Below are 21,146 nucleotides of genomic sequence, written 5' to 3' on the forward strand. Positions count from 1 at the left end.
TACTCAGGTGAAGGTCGATATTATCAGCGTCCTGACGGACCATATAGTACGGAACATACATATAGTACGTACATATAGTATGATAATGCACCATAGAACAAAAGAGCTATTGATAACGTTATATTAATAAGAAATGTGAAGAAACGAGAAAACACTGCAGGGTTCAACGTCCGTAAAAATGTATAAATCCATATTCTACTTATATAACAATATCCCCAATGCGTCTGACAATATTTCTCCGTCTCTCCCAATACTTCGCCAAACAAAAAACATGTTACTGACTTAATATTTTTTTTTTGCAATCCTCAGTTCCTACAACTTTTAATCCTTTTCAAATATAATGACGTGTTCCAAATACACTCTATAACTGGTTACAGAAGGAACTCACAACACGCTTTAGAAAAAGCAAACATTCGTACTACATACTTACAATAAACGTACGGAACAGGTGCTGGAAATGAAAATAAATAAAGAAGAGGAGAAGTAGTAGCAAAAAACAGCTGACGTTTAATGAATAAGCCGAGTTCCTATTTACGTTCACTAACATAATTACACACGTTGGCCGCGATTCTAAAAACCAGTTACTTTCATTAAGGTAAGCGAGCGAACGAAACGGTAACTGTTAAATGCATTCTTTTACTCATCCCGTGGCGAACAACTGGTTTCCGTATCTCACAATCGCACATAATGCGGAACGGTCGTTACCTCGTCATTAATCGGAGCAAATTATCCGACCGTGAAGGACACCGTTTCATGACGAAAGACTTTACCCAACCTTTGTGGTAAACTTGAATTTCGTTAAACGATCGTACTATAAATTCGAAACGCAAATAAAAATCCATCGAATTTTCAGTTCTTAAATTACTACATATTTATACAAATGCGTGCATATTTTTGAAAAAATTGAGGATTGGTCCTGGAATCTGGATAAGAAGGCTATAGGGAATTCAACAGATGACGTTTCGATTGGCTCTAAAACTCGTAACGAATTTTGCTCATGTTCTTTAGATGATCTTTCAATCAGTTTTTATTGCCTCTTTAGTAGCTACTGGTAACGTGGTAAGATGATTATAGTCATCGAATATATTGCATACTTAAGCTTGTTCAATTTCTTTCAGAACTTATATTATTTCTGTCATTATCTCATGTTATTCGTAATAAGTCACAGAAGAAATATTTTCACTTCAAATATAAATCACTTAAGAATTTATTTTGTAAAGATTTATAAAGGTTATGCAGTCTAATTTTATTATTTTCCGTGCTATTTTATTAATATAATTTTTAGTTGGTAATATTTTAAATATTGCCTACATTTACTATATATCTGATATAGCTAATAGAGAAAATAGCATCAAACGTTTTAAATTTGTACAGAGGTCAACTCAATCGTTCTTAAAAATCAACCCTTATCTATACAATTATCTGGTTTCGAGGTCGAAGGGATGTGTCTAAGCAGTCAAAATAGACGCCAGAAAAGCCGATAACAGTTTATTTTATAAACATAATTAAATTACCACATGTATGTGGAAACGTAAATGCCGCTATCAGGTGGTGAAGTTGAAATGTCAGGACTTGAAAGTCGAAGAGTCTTTGCTGCAGTGTCACAATCTGTTTATATGATAATCCTGAATGGTTCGGTCCGCTGATGTTTTTCATGCTGTGACTCCAAAGCTTTTCTCCTAGTGCATCCGCCCTCATGTAACCAAGTGTCACATGTTTTATACTGCTCTGGCGAATATAGATGAGGATGCTTGCGGGTCAATTGCATCTCTTCTCACCCACAAACTGTGTTTATGTTTTAAAAGTAAAACGGCCCAGATTGTCACTACAGCGATCGTTAACTAGGCAATAGAATAACAATAATATTTTGAGCATGACAGAACGCATTCTTTCCATACAAAGAGTAGTATTTTCTGGTACGTATGGGTGCTTACGAGTGATTAACTTCTTGAGACGGATGTGCTAATAGACTTAACAATATAAATATTCGACTATAGGTTTTCAACTATATAAATATTCGAATAATTTATCGATATTTGTAAAATATTCGTTTATACTATTTCGCATGAAATTTGAAAAAATCTTAGAATGAAATAATCTGTATACTTGAGCCACACGTCGTTTTTTCTCACAATATACCCGAGTGACTAGGATCGCTCCAAAATCTACGGTCCTGTATGCGTCCTTATTTTGATTCGATATACAGACAATGACACTCTTTTTCTCAACAACAAGAAATGCTTTTACGCATTCGAAAATCATTTGTAAATAGATTTACGCAATCGAAAATCATTTGTGAATTATCAGCGGTATCTACTATGACCGAAATTGAACGAATCAAAATGTTGGAAAGGCCCGCCCTTTATATCTCGAAAACCGCAATTAACGCTAAATTTAAATAATTATTATTAATCGATAATTTTTTTTAATTAAATAATATCTTACAGCTAATAATTGATTTTTTGCTATTATATTTTTTAATTAAATAATATTTTACAGGTAATTGAACTAATTAGTTAAATAAATTAATATTGGTAAAAGCAAAAAAAAAATTACAAATATATTCGAATACTTTATCCATTTTTTTTTTCAATACTTAAGAATCCTAGTACATAGATACTTATATAGGTACATACAATATTACGCTAAAATTATATTTCATATCATCTTTCGCCACGTAGATTATGTAATTGATATTTGTAGTTATGCTAATTTCAATATGTTATTACTGTTCACATGAACAACGATTTTATTAAACGGCAAAGTGTATAGTATTGGACACTAGTAGTATACATGATAAAAATCGACTTATAAAAAATTTGTAACAATTCTATTGAAATCTGACTAAAAATATACACGATAAAAAAACAAGCAATCGATGCATAATTTTATATGAAATTCATACAGATTCAAGTTTCAGCAGCATCTTTGTATAGTGGTTCTAATTCTAAGCGCTCTCGTTCTCGTTTTATCTAGGCATGTACTCCTGAAATGACCTGAAAATCCTGGCGACGATAAGACCTGAATCCATTAAAGCGAATCGCATATCGAATGCGAAACGATCGTCACGTCACACGCTAATTTCGACCTTCCTTTGGTGCGTGACGCTCTGAAAGTCGTTTCAGTTTTATTGCCCACCAGAATTGGTTCTTTGTGTACACTAGTACGCGTAGGCATTTCACCAATATTTTCCTGAGAGCAGATCGAAATGATCCAGATGATATTTTTTTTGTATTTGCAAAATAATACAATTTTTATTGAGTCAGTGTATGTAGATCTGCAATTATTGCTGCTCATTAGCGGCTTATGAATTTGATTAGATAAGAACTTTTTTCCTTATATTCTAATTATTTTATTTCATTTCTACTCTTATCTGAAGTAAATTGCATTGATAAAATGAATTAAAAAGTATTACTGACTATGACATAAAAACTAAAAACCATTAGTTATTGGTCTTCTCTGTCCGTCGATGAAGTGAATACATTCCATTCCGGAATATAAGTCGCACCCCCATAACATTAGGCTCTCTGAATTTCTCACAGTTGACTGAAAACATTCTTCGCTGTATTTCGTCACAATTTACGTTCCTGTATTTTTCTTTAATTTTGATCAATAGGAGAGCGTAAAAAAATAATTTTCCCTTTTCAGAAGTCAAAAATACACGTCAAAAGCAATAAAATCGTGCCGTCGCTGTCGCAGTAGAAACGCTCGGTTATCTTTTCGCTAGTAAAAGTTCATTAGTATTTTGCGTAGTAAAAATATAACTTTACCAAAAAATACACAATAACATGACACATGTAAATAAATAATATAAATGTATATATATACATACATATGTACATATGGAAAAGTTGAAATTATATAATTTTACTAGCACCTGTCAGATAAATTATATTTTCAATGGTAAAAATATAATCTACAAGTGAAAATGTATTTCGATATGGTTTTACAGAAATGACGTATTTTAAAAAATATTTTCAGGATAGTATTTCGGAAATGTTTCGAAGATACTCGCTAATAATTTATTGTTAACACGCATGTTACGATAAATACAAATAAGCACATATTGACAACCCCTGATCCAGTGCGCATATATGTATATCCCATGTTATCTAATTTCTAATGCACCCACTTCACATTACGTCAGTGGTTCGGGCTATCGCCGCTAGTGTCGCCACAAGCCACTATCGCTATGACTTCAACTGTCCGTTACTTTTGCGTTCTGCGCACTCTTATTGCGCAAGAGGCGTATACGAAACTCTCGAGAGTAGTGTTGGTGTTTCACACTTTGGAGAGCGCTTGATGCGAGCGTCGTGTGTTTTGGGTTTATCTTATTATCTCTCTCAACATAATCTCAAGAATCAAAATGTCAGAAAAAAAGTGGACAAAAGAAGAAACTATAGATTTAATTGCAATTTTTGAAAAACAACCGATAATGTGGGATAAAAAATACAGCAAAAGAACTACAGTTCGGAAGCAAAGGCAGGACGCATTTGAAAAACTGTCGGTCAAATTTTGCTGCAAAGTCTCGGAGATAAAGAGGAAATTGCACAATTTAAGAAATCAGGTTTGATTTGTGACGATTACATAAAATAAACTAAACTCTGTCATGCATGCAAAGAATGTGATTCTATTTTTAGGTGGCACAAGAAGTAACTAAAATTAAAATGAGAAGCAACGATGGAACATTCGATAATACGAGTTCATGGACTTACTTCGATTCATTGCAATTTTTAATACCTGTCATCTATCCGGATTATGCAGAGATGATTACATTGAATCCTGTAGTAAGTGAATATTAACTAAATATATAAAGTATATGTAAACCTGAAAATAAATTAAGACATTTTTATCAGGTGAAAGAAGAACCAACTGAATATGAAGACGATCAACTCGATATTAAAATTATTAATACACATTCGCTAGAAACACCGAAAGAGAACTTAAAACGAAAACTCGACGATGATAACAATGCGTCTAATGACGACGAAGATTCCATAAAAGTATCAAAATCAAACCTTGAAGATTATGATATTTTTGGTAGATACGTTGCTCTGGAGTTGCGATCTTTAAAATCGGACAAAAATAGGAGAAAATTGAAGAGTGAAATACGTAAAGCGATCGTTCGAATCGCAGATTATGATAATGATTTTTCTGATTAATATACTTGTATTATAGTAAGTTAATTTTAGGAATACATATATTATTTTTTAAAAATCCTGTTTTTATTATCAACTGGCAAAAATCTCCGTAATGAAATAATACAATGTATTTTATTGAAAAATAAATTCTCAGGTTATTCCTAAAATAAAATCTAAAGAAACAATCTCAAATCTATCCTGAAAATATTTATTAAAATATGACATTTCTGTAAAATCATATCGGAATACATTTTCACTAGTAGATATATATTTTTATTAGTGAAAATATAGTTTATCTGACCGGTGCTAGTAAAATTATATGATTTCAATATGTAGTAATATATTCAATTATATTATATATTTACATGCGATATATAAATGTTAATGTGTATTTTTTGATAAAGTTATATTTTCACTGGTATAGTTCTACTAGCTAAAATATAATTTATCTGATAGGCGCTAATATGCTGCTCTAAAATGTTTACGAAACTCAATTTGACAGTTGCGAAGCATCCATTTGCTATTCTAACCCAGATCTAACCTGATGATAGTTCTAAAACTAATTATAGTTTTCGAACTTTCATTAGGCCAAGTCCAAAATACAAACAAAGCGATCTCAACTCTCAGGGGAAAATAATAAATGCAGACAGACGTCGCATCTCGCATATTGCTCTATAGTTTGTCTGCATTTGGATATTACACTATGTTTTAAAAATATGATGGCTATCTTTACCGATATTACTACGGACTTACGGTATGAGAGTATCGATTAACGTGTATTCAAATCGAATTTTGGTCAATAGGAGGGCGCAAAAACAATTAACACTTCTCAGAAGTCAAAAATTCACGTCAAAAGCAATAAAACCGTGTCGGCTCCGTTACAGAAATAATTTGGAATTCCATACAACCTTGTCAAAAAAGTGGAATGCCAGGTATTGAGTTATAATTTTCTTGATTCAAAGTTTCCGACTTACATAGCAATAATATTTGTTACCACTCTTAATGTCTATACTTCAAATACTTTTAAATTTATACTTAAACTTAGGTACTTGAAAGAGATCGCTCCAATGTGACCCGTTCAGAATTTTCAATCGCAAATTCAGAATTGAATTTACATGTTTGTGGCACGATTTCCGTCATTTATATGCAGCCAGCGATCGTCCAAGTAGTTCTCGGAGAACGCTTGACCCAAAAAATTTGCCATCTTCGTCACGGAGTTTCGCAAATAATAATAAATTGCGTCTACGTCATCACCATTATGTGCTTTGACGACGACGCACGTCACAATCTAATGCTTTTTGTGAAAAACTGCTCTTTTGCAAAAAACAACGATCGTTGAATGTTAAGACCAGGAAAGATGGTTCATAAAACCATCCGATTTTTCAGGATAAAAAAGTCATTCATTGTATTTCCCTTTTTTATCTTATTTATTTAAACGTGATTGACGAAAATGTCAATCAATGTAAATGTAATAATCCATCATATACTCTGTCAAAAAATCTTTATTTGACTTTAAAATTGCTTTTAATTAGTCTCGAATAAGCTTTGTAGAAGTAAGACATTTAAAATGCGATACCACAATAATTGTTATTTTGCTATACGAGTGACAGTAATCGATATTATCAGCGTCTTGACGGACCGTATAGTACGTAATCCTATATAAAAATGCCCCCCCCACATAACAACCTATATATGATATCATTACATATTATAATAAATATGCAGCAATAAATAAATGATTTACAGTCAAATGCTAAAAAAGCATTTTTAAAATACTGTGAAACACGCCAGATGTTATTAAATTGCATTTTAACAACATGACACTATCACAGTGGTGCGTTTAACCTCGACATATGTACACGTATAAATTTGCATATAAATTGAGTTAATTTAGGATTGTAACAAAAAAGTGCAAAATTGTTGCAGTGTTAAATACCACGTCAACAACTTAACCCATATACGTCGTATGATAATGAAAATGTTTCATGATTAAATAACGTCGTTGCGCTCGTGCGCTTGCATCGCGCCTTTCTCAATTCGTTATTCCGGCCGCCATGATGGAAGTAGTAGAAAGTCCGTGACGTCATGGCCGCCATGACCGTTTTTGAGGTCAAACCCGCCGTTTATTGTTGTGGCAATTATTGCATGTGATGCAACGGTTTAGCTGACGTCACGCGCACGAATTTGTTGTCGGTGTTGCCAGCCGGTGAAAAGCAAAAGAGGGGAAAAAACCGGTTCACTAAACTTTTGAGGAAATCGGTCGTTCGCTTTCGAACAAAATATAAACAACGATCGAGTTTCGATTCGATTGTGTCATGGTTGCGTTACGTCATTGTCGTTGGGCTTTGATTGGTGTGGGAAACGCAAAATGGTAGAAAATAACATTTAATTTTGTTTCACATTTAGAGTATTTTTCAAATTTCTTAAGGAATCAGAGATGAAAATGTACAATTTTGCAAATTAATCGTACCCTTACTATTAAGATTTTGAATAAGTTTTCAGTTAACGTATTTCATTTGTTTTTCTGTAGCATGAGATATATCAAAAAACTTCTTTGTAGTGTATTTTTTTAAGTTGCTGCTGCTGATTATAATTGTATAACAGCTGGCTCTAAAATAATATTGCAAAAGCGTGTTCTCCAAGTCAAACCTCTGTTAATTCGAATTCCTAGATATTTTTCACTTGTTGATGTTGGGATCGCTTTACCATTAAGGAAGAGGAAGTTACCTTCGCGCTAAACTGTTTAGCGCGAAGGTAACTTAAAGAATTTCTTTTCGTTGACTATGATCCTCCATTTCCAGAGTCATGCCATGCATCTTGGATAAATGGTTTTCTAATCTCTTTACTGCTACTTTCAGCTCTACTTCTGATGCCATGATTGGTGGATTCTATACAGGGACCCTTTTGAATTTGGCCTAAAAAATGCATGTCATTAATGAAATACCATGAATCTAAATGAAATGCAAATAATTAATGAACAGCCTTTTTTGACCTTCTTTTGACGTGAATTTTTGATTTCTAATAAGGGATGATTCATTTTTGCGCTCTTCGGCTTAAATATACTCTATTCGATTCTCACATTGTAGCTGAGCGTTACCACTACGACGACGACGGCACGATTTTATTGCTTTTGACGTGGATTCTAAACAGAGACATTATTTTTGGGATAGGGGTAGATGGAGGCATCCCCCCTCTGAATTTGAAAAAATAATAAAATACTATAAATCTTTTAAAAAAACGACCACTGACTAGCCCTTTTTTTGCCTCCCCCTCCTCCGGAAAAATATCAAATGTCGTTTCTGACACGTACACATATTTTTTGCTTTATTTTATTTTCAATTACAAATATAAACACCATGAAAGATTCTCCCAATGCGTAATGATGGCCATTATACATTTAAAATAATAATAATAAATATAATAAACAGTTATGGTGCACACATAAAGCAGGCCTACTACCTCACATAAATTGTTCCAGCTCTTCATAGCTATCCCCAAAAACATCATTGTGCTTGGCAAGCTCGTTAAGAAGCTGGTTGGTTCGTGAAAGAGGAGCGTTCTCAAGCGCTGTCGTCCTGGCCGCGACGGTCAAGAATAAGGGACGCGATCACGACTTTCTAGGGCACGTAATAGATATTTATATACTACGTGATTTTTATACAATACATCAATACTTTTTTAAAATAAATCATTTATTGTCAATTAAATTTTAAGGTTTGATAACCCTAAAGGGTGTGACTTCACAGCCAGTAAAACGCAAGTGAAAGCTAGTGAGATTCTTAACAGATTATATTACATATTGCGACAGACTATGAACGGTGGTGGAGATGCTGGCGGAGGGATGATGTCGGTGGACGATCCTCTGAAGTCTTGTAGGTGGCGTGGCAGCAACAGTATAGCGGAGAATTATTCCTCTCTGATACGATGCTCGTACGGTGGAGTCCTTCTCAGGATGTGAGCGTTCATGACAATATGTTATCCGCGGGCGGACGGGCGTCTGCTAGACGGGGTGAATATGCTAGTCTCTTCGATTGTCTGTCGGAGCTTGCTTTTGACTGCCCTCTCCTCATCGGAGTTCAGGCTCGAGTATCCAGGGCTGCAAAGCTTATTCACCAATCACAATCATGCAGTGATCATCCAGCCAATCGCTGTTTTCCTTTCTTCGAACACGAAATAAGTATATGCCTTTAGAAAGTGACGTTTGCTTGATGGATATCTCCGAGGTCGAAGAATTGTATATGTTTAACGGGAAATTGTCTTCCGGTGATATATTGTTTTCTGTAACCGTTTCATAACAAATAAATATTCATTCAATGCACCGGAGAATCCTTGCGTGTTATTTATGAGGGAATCCTTTAGTTCAGGTCGTAACGAGAGCCATTGTGTAATCGCACTATTTTTAAATAATCACTTTTGGTCACAGTAATTACGCGAGTTTTAAGAAAGGTCCTTTACAAACGCGTGCTCTGTGTGGTCCACATCAAAATTAATTTTCGAATAGTATATATAATAGAAAATATACAGTTAATTTATACTGCTTTTATTTACTCTCTGTTGATTTTTGGAAAAGTAATATACTGGTTATTATATAATCTCATTACATTAATATGATGCCACATGTATGTCATAATTCGTGTCTTGTGACATTTATAGTAACATAAATTTGAGAGAGATTTAGTAATTTTTGTGACATTTTCTAAAGCGCAACCTGGGTTTCTGTCTTTCACGCGTTCAGCTCCATCACGTCCGTTGACATGCAACAAAAATTATGACTGCTCATTAATCAATTACACACACCGTGTGTATTTTTATATTGATTTAGCTTTCGGTTTCTTCTCGCTACAACAGCAACGTCAACGTTTGATTAGCATGCCACGAGTCTGGACTGTGACTGCGTTACGTCACGAATCAGCATCAACAAAACGTTAACTTTGGAACGCATTTCGATTGACTTTAATTACCCGTCCGCTATCTATACACTTATAAATAAACACAACAGATATGCTGTCATTAACAGTCTGAAAAACATGTCTGCAGAGCACGAGGCCAGCGACTGGCAACCGTATACGGTGACGTTGCCCGTTGATAACAACTCTTATCGGCGACCTGCTCTTTGTTTACATACATTACATGGATATGAATAACAAACGTGGGGTATACATATCTACGTACAGTAAATACACATACATATGTATGTACACAAGCGTATTTTTCAACATACATATCTAAAATAATTAAGATAAACTACATAAATATTTTTTTGCTGATAACATTCATGTATTATTTTTTTATAAGATTATCCATATTTTTAATATGTTCACAATTAAATCTGGACCTCTAAGAAACTTACTCTCTAACACATTATTTCAATTAAGTGAACTTAAAATAAATATAAAAAAATAATCTAATATTTTTAATAAGTCAACTTCATAAATATTTTTTTACAATTACTAGTTCATTTAACGATAAAGTATAATAATATGTAGTATTTGTTTATTACAATATCAAAATATTATGAAATATATAAAACATTTAAACAACAAAATTACTATTTAATCCCACCTAAATTTACAAATCACTACGCGTCTTACGTAACCGTAAAAAGTTACACATTCCAACACATAGATGACACAATATATCAAGCGTAGAATTTTTAATGATATTGAAATATTATAATAGAATTTATTTTAGTCAATAAAATTATTGTACAGTACACAATATAATTTTTGCCACAAAGATAAGATTTCTCATTGTCTTTATATAGTTTTTTTTAAATGTAAAAAAATGCTGGAAAACATTTTTTAGATGCAAATAATCTGTGAAAAAAATACTTATATTTAAATGGTGAGTGTTATATTAACAAAATTCTCAATATTGTTTTAGTAAAACGGTCAGTATAATAGTAAATAATTGATTCAAATTTTGGCCAGGAATGTCTAGAAATATATTAGATTATTTTTAACTTGCGTAATAACCAATTTTATACATTTATAATGATGCTATTATTAACTAATTTCTATAAATTATTTATGAAGTAAAGTGCATTAGATGCCAACTTGGTTAATCAATATCAATATACCGATTAACTGATTATATTGTCATAATCATTAAAAAATATTTTTGAGTATTTTGTCAAAACGATATGATCTAAAATTTTATCTATTATTTAGTATATAATAAGGAAAAAAAGATTAAAAAAATATAAAAAAAAAACAAGTGAAGTCTGCATTTATTTTTACATATCATATTTATCTTTCTGGAAAATGAGTGTAAAATTATTGTATATAACAGTTAAAGTATAACATTAAATTAAAGCACATGTTTTTTTTTAAAAATATAAGGCATACTTTTTGGCAGGTGATATAGTAATTTATTCATATACTGTCAAGATGTTTCTATGCAGTACAATAAAAATAGTCTATAAAAAGATTCATTTAATAATAATAATTTAATTTAATAATTAACTATTACAAATTAATTTGAAACAAATATTATAGATAAGTGTTTCCAAGATGTAAGTAGATCACAAGTATTTATTTAATATATCGTTTGAATGTTTTTCTCCTTTATGAAGGTCAAACATGTGATATATATTATAGATATTAATTATTATTAATTTTATTTACAAACTCTTTTCCAAATATTATAGATTGGCGTTACATAAACATTACAGATAGCAATTTCTCTTTTTAGTATATCTATTTGGGGTGACCTCTCCCCCATACCGATAAACGGTTATCTATGTATAATGTTATTCCACCCGTATTTTAGTATCCGTTAATAGCATATTTAACCGGAATTTTATTTTAACTATTATTATTAAAATATAAAATGGCAGAACCTTGTTGATTAATTTATATTCCATTGGTTTAAATGCTTCAAATTCCTATGACTCTTATTTTTATTATCAAATTATAAATAATGATATTTCCTCATTTATATTATTAAACCACAGAATGTATGTTATATAAATAATGATTGAAAATAAAATTATTATTTATATACACATATATTTGTTTAATTTTCTATAATTATTTATTCCTGTTTTAGAAGGCAAAACTTTGTGTGATGTTTACCTTTGATCCGCTTAAACAATTACACCAGTTATACATTCCTTGTAATGTGAGGCTTTTGATTATCGTTTTATTTTTATTATTGATGTACGAAAATTTCCAAAACATTTTTTTTTAAACAAACCGATCACGTGCGTTATTACGTGAAGTACTTTTACGGGATTCGTATGCCAAACACGAGAACGGCTTTTTCCACACGTTCCACGCTAATTGTATTTGTTTAGTCGAAATATTATATTTGCAGATGAAATGCTTCCAAAATTGAAAGTGTACACATAGGATTTGAAGAAGGCTTCAAAAGTTGTGGCCTTGATAATTGTGTAAAAAATAATTATTTATTCAAGTATATTTTAAATAAAAATGTAGAAATATTAATATTAGTCATGTTATTACTAAGTTTGCACATTTTTTAATGTTTACTATTTGTCATCAAGTCGTATTAATCGCAATTAAGCAAATATTTAAACTCAAGCCAACTGATAAAACATTGTAAAAATAGAGATCTTTCATAAGCACTTAATATCACTTTTTTATTTGAATTAAAATTGCATCATTTTTACAATCGCATATCTTGTTCGATTCATGTTATTCAGTTTGATTTCATGAATATTTATATTACCTTATCATATTCTATTGATACTTACAATCTGTAATTTTAATCAGCTAATATAATAAATATTACAGCTAAAAAATATATGCAAAGCATATCGACTGATGTCATCAATAGTATGTTTTTTTATATTTTTTCTGCCTGTAATTTGTAGCTGTATAACAACAAATTGTACATGCCTGAATACATTAGCGCTATTAACCATTTCGCACGTGAGTCATTATTCGACTATTTATTTAGCAGGTTTTTAATTGATTGGGATTTTTTTGTTACACAATTAAGTTTCACCAACTACATAATTTTTTTTATAAATGGCTCCAAACAGAATTTTTCTTTTGACTCTAATAAATATATCAAAATAATAAGTTCCTATGCAACTATTTTTATTTACACATAAAAAACGTCCACGCAAATTTTCAATGCAAAGGTTACAAATCTCAAATGGCGATATTAACGTGACCTTTCGCGATTTTTTGTAACCAATGTAAATGTTATAAATATTGAGAAAATAATGTAGCTACATAAAATACATATATTTAAACTACTTATAATTTGAATATAAACTGATTATATATTTTGAAGATTTTTCATAGAACTGCAATTTGGTTCACCTAAAATAAAAGTATACAAAATCTTGATGTACATATATGTTTCAGTGAATTCATTACTTTACATCTACTTATAAAATAATACATAATAGATAGAGTATTTTATATTAATATAAATGGATATGAATGGCATACGCTTGTATACGATCTTAAATATATCCTTCCACCACTACCCCCCATGTGTATTTATAAATATCCTTATAAAATCTTAAATTCTCCTTTTAACCATAAAATACACATATTTATGATATGACTCCATCTTGATTACGTTACTGATCCAAGAATCGTTCTACTTACGCAATACCAACCACAAACTATCGTTTTTCATTCGAGACGACCGCAGGTCGACGCGTCACATCCATAATGATTTTTCATTTCTGCGAACACATTGTGCTTATGCACTTTATGGTGGTGCAATAAATATACACACTACAATACTATACCCATACCTAGGTAAAAAAAATGCGACTCAAGCACGCCTTGCGTGCCATCTTTTAACCAAAGACCATTTGTGCGTAACTAACTATACACGCGTACCTATGCCATATAAATTGATGACCGTTTTATAGTTATATACTAGAACCATAAATTTAAACCTTACCGCAATGGATATTCACGCGATCTTTCCTATTCATCGGATGAAAAAATCATGATGCGATCACGCGAACTATGCTTTTACGTAAACATAGTAAAATACAATGCATGAATTATAATGCATAGTATTATCTTCATTCATGAACTTGGTTAAATTACCGGATGGAACCTCCAAGAATCATAGGGGTTGGAATGTTTGGGAAGCGTATTTGAATCAAATTTGGAAACAAGCGATATATTGCCTAAATTGATTGACCGCAAACATGAAGGGTATAGCTAATTTTGACACTAATTTTTTTTAACTGAAAATGCATATAATACATAATATAAATATAAAATAAATAAAATACAATGCCACCACCGCTCTGAGAATAACATATAACAAATAGTCTGTCATAATATGTAATAAAATTTAATAAAATTCTCACTAGTTTCCACCTGCGTCTTACTGGCTGCGAAGTCACACCCCTCAGGGTTTGAAAACCGAAACTTTTTTTTTTAAATAATTATTAAACCATCTTAAAACTATTTCACTTATACCGATATTCTCTAATTGCTTCAACATTATTCAGCTACGTATTGTTTCGAAACCTTTCTCGGTCGCTACAGATGCGTTCCTAAAAAAGTCCTATTTTATCAATAAAAATACAATAAACGTGTTTTATATGATTTCACAGTACAATATTTTAAAATATTTTTACTAAAACTCCTATTTTATTTTATTTAAACCTAAGGGAAAAGAATTTTTCATACCATATATGTATGTATGCACGACCCAGCTCGACTTTTTTGTGTGATTAAGAAAAGCTGGAAAATTCAATACATTTTTAAATATTATTGTCATTAATTTTCATGATTGAGTGCTATTTATTTTAATTAATAACCATTGAGATCTCCCTCAATATATATTTAATAAGGAAAAAAAAACATCTTAATAATTTTATAGTATTCTATACTTATTTTTTATGAGCTCCTTCAAGATTTCTCTTCGTCTACTAACATTATTAATAAAAAATACTTTTATTAAAAAAATCTTTCGTGTACACCCTTTGTATATACATGTGCATCGCTGCACGCAATCTATAACAACATAGCGAATTGTTGCACTATTCGTGTTGTCAAAAGCGGGAGGGTCGCTTGCACGCGAAACTTTGGTGCCCCTCGGGCGCGGGTGCCTGGCTGACATGCAACTTGTCGTGACCTCGTGCTCTTAATGCTCTTTCGTACAGCTACCACCTGGGAAAATACTACTATGTCACGAGACACGCATTAAAGCTATGACTTTCCCTGACATTCTATTCTGGCACGCATTCTGTGCTTCCTGTTGGCAAACGTCACGATATCGGTTTAACATTATTAATTTTTCTATAGTGATTCATAAATAAAATTAAACTTTTGCTCTGTTACTAGTTTAACCCTTTGCAGTCCAATATTTTTTATTATTTAATCCACTGTGGTCCATTATTTATTTAATTACAACAATTAATTTATTTTATCATGCCCAAAATAACAAGTGAAAACAAACTTGAAACGGAGTATCTCAGGTAGAATTTGATAATAAAATTTCTAAAAACCAAGGCAAGGAGAAAATCAGTACTTTAAAAGACATCTAAAACTAACCTATTAAAACGTTTCGTCGCTATTTTAATATGGCTTAACCATAATATATAATTTTACTAATTAGCTTGCGCCTAACCTAACCTAATCTAGATTATATAAAGGTTAATTTAAATTTACGAGATTTTTTAATATGTGGTGGGCACCGATTTATGCCATATTTTTTAAATATTATAGTTCAATGCATTCAAGTGATTTAGAGCTTTAAATTATATCAAATAATCATATTATTAAATTAAAATATTTATGGCACTCTCAGATGCAAAATGAGTACTGGCGATTTTTTTGACGACTCCTATAGAAGCCATCCGCGGTGAAAGGGTTAAAGTTTCTAATGCCATCTATTACGCCTCACTGCAAATTAGCTCTGAGAATGAAGTATTTTTTATCAAATACGGTGTTATCAATTCAATCTGTAAATATTATTACAAATAATGGTTTCCTCGAAAAATTCAACATATTACACGTATTTTATCGAATAAGTGCTTATACTTAAAATGACACATTTGACATATGGTTTTGGAAAACCCCAAAACCGTATTGCGTATACACATAATTCACATGAATTGTATTTGTATTATATAATATTATTGCTGCAGGTAAAGGGTTACATTTAAAAGCTTATCTTAAATGGTTTATATAACATAAAAATTGTACATCAAATGGGGAAAAAACATGATAAATTCAGTTCTGTTGAATCTTTAGATATCTAACATATATATTAATTCAAAGAAAGACCTTTTAGATATATTTTTTTTCGGAAATAATACTTACGCTAGACTATGTATTAAATTATCTGATCAACTAAATTGTTAAGACTGTAGCAATAATCTAATTAATACTACACTTAATTATCACTACTATAAGTAGCTACTACATTATCTCGATCATCACGCCCTTTCCAGTGAGTGTTGTATGCAAATCGCGTGGCATTCCTTCAGCGTGCACTTCTGTGTAAACTGTTTTCAAATTTGCATAAATGCGTGCATGGAATACGATCGAAGGGGAGTCTTATCTATTCAAGGTATTCCGAGCTTCTCTTTCGAATAAATTACCGCAATTACAGGTGGAAAATTTGTTAAGTCGCATTAGCATGGGAGGTGGAAATATTTATGTTTTCAACGCTTACGCCATAAGCAATTTTTCGTTTCATTTTCTAATAATAGATATTAAAACAAAACAGCACATGTAAGGAATAAAAACTGTTTTGTATTGTTTTTAGCAATATAATATGCAGTAATATTTTATAAATTGAATCGACTTTCGCATCATTTAAGGTATCTATTTTTTAATAGGTTATTGTTGGGCTGTTTTTAATTTTTATTCTGCACTCAAATGTGCATATGATTTGATGATCGATCAGTTTTGTTTTCAATGATTTTAATAAATTGTGATACCCTCGAATTTCCATTTGAAGACACTGAAATTCAACTTCATTCCTGTGAAATATTACAACCTTGTAACTTTATTAGATTTTTTAGATCTTTAAAAGATTTTTAAACAATTTTTGTATCAATAATTATTTTTATTTATTACAGATTTTTTTAGTAATGAAATTGATGTAGTTTCTTTGTAAATAATATAATCATTTGGCTTAGTTAATTCACTTATTTTATTTGATTCCCATACTTGATTCACTTCACTCATATTATTTGATTCATCAGTGCACTCTCAATTATCGTTTTCTTTTATTGATGATGTTTTATTTATTTTAATGAAAACATATTTTATCGTATTCTGTTTAAGTTTTTCCCCATCCTTATTTGAAAAAAATGCAAATTGTAAATTGAATAAAAAGGATGTAAGTACAGAATAGAAAATATTTAAGCAATATTAGAATGAAATCTGAAACGGAATTCATTAAACACTTAATCGACCGGTCATTTTTTGTCGCGTGATTATCGCGCAACAAAGAGTTACATTAATAAAATTATTGTATCAGTGGCTTGCTTCTTTGATGAAGTGTAGTGGCAACTGTTAGAATGTGAGCTTGTTAGCATTTTTATGCTATACTTTTTTTCCATTCATGTAATATCCGCCCACGAAATATTTTTTTAATGTACGTGAAAAGTAAAGTCCATTGCAATTAAAGTGCCAGGGTGGCGTCTTTGTTCAAAAAGAAAACCTCACTACACTAATGGTTACAATATTGTATAAGGATCGCACGCCATGTAAAGAGTGATCTAAGATAAACGATTATATTATACTACGGCTCCACTCACTGGGCTACTATGAATACATATAAGCTGAAATAGTTCATAATTAAAAAAATGAAAATCAAAGCTACCAAGGCGTGGTGTCCAGGGACTTGACTTCATATTTTTCCAAAGGGGCGGCAAAAGTTGGCCACCCCCACCTTCGTAAATGATGTCTTTGGATTTTTTACATTTTAATAGCTTATTCTACCTTAGATGCTCAGTTTCAAGTTTGTTCTGATTTGTTATGGTTCCTGAAAAATGATTTTACAAATATATTTCATTCATTTTTTTCACTTAAGGTAAATAATATGTTTACTTTTGTTTCTTTCAGGAGTGGCACTTTTTTGATTTAGTCTTAATGCTCTTTTTATTTTTATTTAAATTATATTAGTCGTATTTTTGTTGTAAATTTTCTTTGCGTATTTCATTCATCTTATTTTTTGGCTTTATTATTTTTTTTATAAGAAGATACATATTATTGTATTTTAATTGATTAATGTTTTTTTAATTTTCTACGATTGTTCTTTTGCTCTAGTATTTCTCCGTCATTCATCATTGTTTTTTGTCTAAGTTTCAAGGAGCTTCTTTGTCGTTTTCATATTTTCCTACTATTAATAAAATAGGAACAACTAAAAATAATTTACTTAAATATTGATATGTTACATTTAGTTTAGTTCTATTTTTATGAAATTTGTATGTATTAGTTTAAAAAATTAATTATTGCAAAATCTTTTGCTTTTGATACAGATTTTTAACTTCAAATTAAGCCTTTTAAAAAAAATGTTATTTTGGATAAAATGTTTTTTTTAATTACATAAGATGTTATCAGTGCGAAGACCTGGTAGCAGATTATTGCAGAAATTAGCAGAAATCGCGAAAAAGTATGGTTATTTTTTGACAATGCAAGCATTCACCAGGAAGTCTTACAAAAATTAAATTTTCTGCTAGGAATGGCGGCGAATCCGTCAAATTGATTAAATTTAGTGGACGTTATGTATAAATGAGCATGGTGTCACCATCTGCTACCGGGTCTTCGCACTGACAGCATCTTAAAAATACACCGTTTAATTCAGAGTGTAAACATTTCATCCAAAATCCAATTGTTTAATTTAACTTTTAAAAGGTTTAATTTGAAATGAAAAAGAAATTTGATTTAAAATAAAAACCTGTATAATTTGTATAGTGCTTAAATAAACAGGAAATGGACTTAATACAATAAAAATAAACATATTCACCCTTTCGACCCGTTTCTACCCCTTACTGTATAACAACCTTTCCTTATATTCGGCTATTGTCGGTTAAATTCGGTAATTTTCGTTTATTTTCTTTCAGTAGAGGGATGGCGCTTGCCCATCCATCACGTGCCGTTATTCTCGACGAAGAAACGTTCACGCGGAACCTTATCAAAGCTATTCGAAATCGACCAATACTTTGGAAACAGCGAGACGAAACCCTGGTATGCACTCCGAAAGACTTAAATTATGAAAACAAATGGAAAGAAGTCAGATATATGACAAGAAAATCAAGTTAGTTACTATTTTTTTAAATTATGTTAGTTATGCAATATGAATACATATATATTTTTAGTCCAAATGTGCAAGGCCAAATGGATATACTTGAGATGTACATATCTTGAACATCTACTGGATGGAACTCCTACCTCCTGGTCGTTTTTTAAAGATTTGTCATTCTTAAACAACGATTACATATACACAGACAACCCAAAATCGAGTAAACGCAAATTCAAAGAAGAATGCGATCTTGATACTTGTAATAACAGCATTGATGAAGATTTGGATGGGACCTTTGAAGAAGATGTTTTCGAATCTGCGACATATGGTTCAGACGTGGATCTCGATTGTAACGACGTTGACTTAGAAGATTTTGAAGTAATAAACAAAAATATTGAAAGAGTAGAAATCATTCCGGCAATAAGAGACACTGTGTATAGAAAATCAAATATTCATACGGTAAATGCGGATATAAGAAAAGCCAATTGCGGATTCTTAATGAGTTTGCTGCCTTATTACAAAAAGTTGAACAGAAAAGGCAAATTGAACGTCCGTAATAAGTTTAAATCAATATTACTAGAAGAGCAAGATGCTTAATATGAGTAAAATTACATAATAAATATGTTTTCACTATAATAATTTATTTTATAACTTGAACTCACCAAAAATATTCTCGTAACATAGAATCCTCGATGAACATCCCTTGTCGGTAACAATCGACTTCAGTCCGAAGCGATGTTTCGCCCGGGTGAGACGTGCATTGTTGAATCCCATCCCCAAACATGCACGTGTAAATTAATACTTGCAGTCTATAACAATCCATCAATTTGGAAAACAACTAAAAATACAGAAATCACAAGAATGGCATGGAATTCTATAAGCGAAAAACTCAAAGTACCTGGTAAGTAAACTTTTCTATGTAGTTATATTTATTAACGCATTATGTATGTATTTTTCAGTACTAGAATGTCAAATAAAATGGACCAAACTTCAAAAAGTATTTGAGAAAAAAATTAAAAATGAAGATGATACATGGCAATATTTTGAATTTATGATGTTCGTAAAAGACTTTATAAACACACACGAAGAAAATGAAGACGTGATATATGTTAACGATAGCTTCAATTGGAGCGATCAAGAAGAAGAAGATGATGATTATGTTGAAGCAGATGAAGAGCTTATCAAAACTGTATCAAGTAATATTGTGAACAAAGCTGGCGGTTCTGCTCCTACTGATCCTCAAATGCAATTGTGCCTATTGAAGTTACCGAATACAAAAAAAACTAAGGCTAAAATACATATTATTAAAGATATCACTTTAGAAGACCCAGATAAATTATTTTTAATCGGACTGTTGCCTTTGCTCGATAATCTTAGCGATGAGAGGAATTTAATCGTCAGGTCTAAATTTATGAATGTAATGTACGATGAACTTCAGAAAAATAAATAATTAATAAAAATATCTGTTTTTATTTTTAAAAACATTATAATCCTATAAAAAAACATTTTTTATACTCTTAGAAAGTACATGATTAAACTGTTTCTAATTGAAAAATATATAAATAATATCACTTACCTAAGTCGCAGTTATCTCGTATAAAAATGTTATATAATGGCGGATCTCGTTGAAGCTCAACGATGCCACCAATTTCATGTTATTTTACGTGTCGTTGATGAATCCTGTTGTGTAGGTTTCGAGGAAGGTCTGAATTCTTCAATGAAACTTAGCGACTCTTCTCAGTTTCAAGTTACAAAGTATATCGCAGAGAGTTGAAAGAAGCGTTTTTCTATGTT

At 31.2% G+C, this 21,146-nt stretch overlaps 2 protein-coding genes across 4 annotated transcripts in view; both read left to right on the forward strand.

Moving 5' to 3' along the window:
- LOC148230635 (uncharacterized) overlaps nt 1–20,812 on the forward strand; it is a 63,440-nt gene extending 42,628 nt beyond the window's left edge. For 2 of the 3 annotated variants that reach the window (XR_015810934.1, XR_015810933.1), the window contains exons 3-6: nt 19,174–19,367; nt 19,429–19,954; nt 20,037–20,253; nt 20,312–20,812. Coding sequence is in view for 1 of the 3 variants with exons in the window: in XM_088194289.1 (XP_088050415.1) it covers nt 19,174–19,319 (146 nt within the window). In the remaining 2 variants the exon portion in view is untranslated. Of the gene's footprint in view, nt 1–19,173; nt 19,368–19,428 lie in introns of all 3 variants that reach the window. The other variant, XM_088194289.1, reaches the window with a different exon arrangement.
- On the forward strand, nt 4,148–8,357 carry LOC148230637 (uncharacterized). The gene is made up of 3 exons (XM_088194288.1): nt 4,148–4,567; nt 4,641–4,787; nt 4,857–8,357. The coding sequence occupies exons 1-3, from the start codon at nt 4,367–4,369 to the stop codon at nt 5,160–5,162; spliced, it is 654 nt and encodes a 217-aa protein (XP_088050414.1). The 5' UTR covers nt 4,148–4,366; the 3' UTR covers nt 5,163–8,357.
- Nucleotides 20,813–21,146: the final 334 nt, after the last annotated feature.

The sequence above is a fragment of the Plectrocnemia conspersa genome, unplaced genomic scaffold (assembly GCF_051122295.1).
Source record: "Plectrocnemia conspersa isolate PC_06_02 unplaced genomic scaffold, ASM5112229v1 ptg000010l, whole genome shotgun sequence".
Taxonomy (NCBI): domain Eukaryota; kingdom Metazoa; phylum Arthropoda; class Insecta; order Trichoptera; family Polycentropodidae; genus Plectrocnemia; species Plectrocnemia conspersa.

Coding starts and splice junctions, on each gene's coding strand:
- LOC148230637 (XM_088194288.1), top strand. CDS start 4,367: ATGTCAGAAAAAAAGTGGACAAAAGAAGAAACTATAGATTTAATTGCA. Junction 4,568..4,640: donor TGCACAATTTAAGAAATCAG/GTTTGATTTGTG, acceptor TTCTATTTTTAG/GTGGCACAAGAAGTAACTAA. Junction 4,788..4,856: donor TGATTACATTGAATCCTGTA/GTAAGTGAATAT, acceptor CATTTTTATCAG/GTGAAAGAAGAACCAACTGA.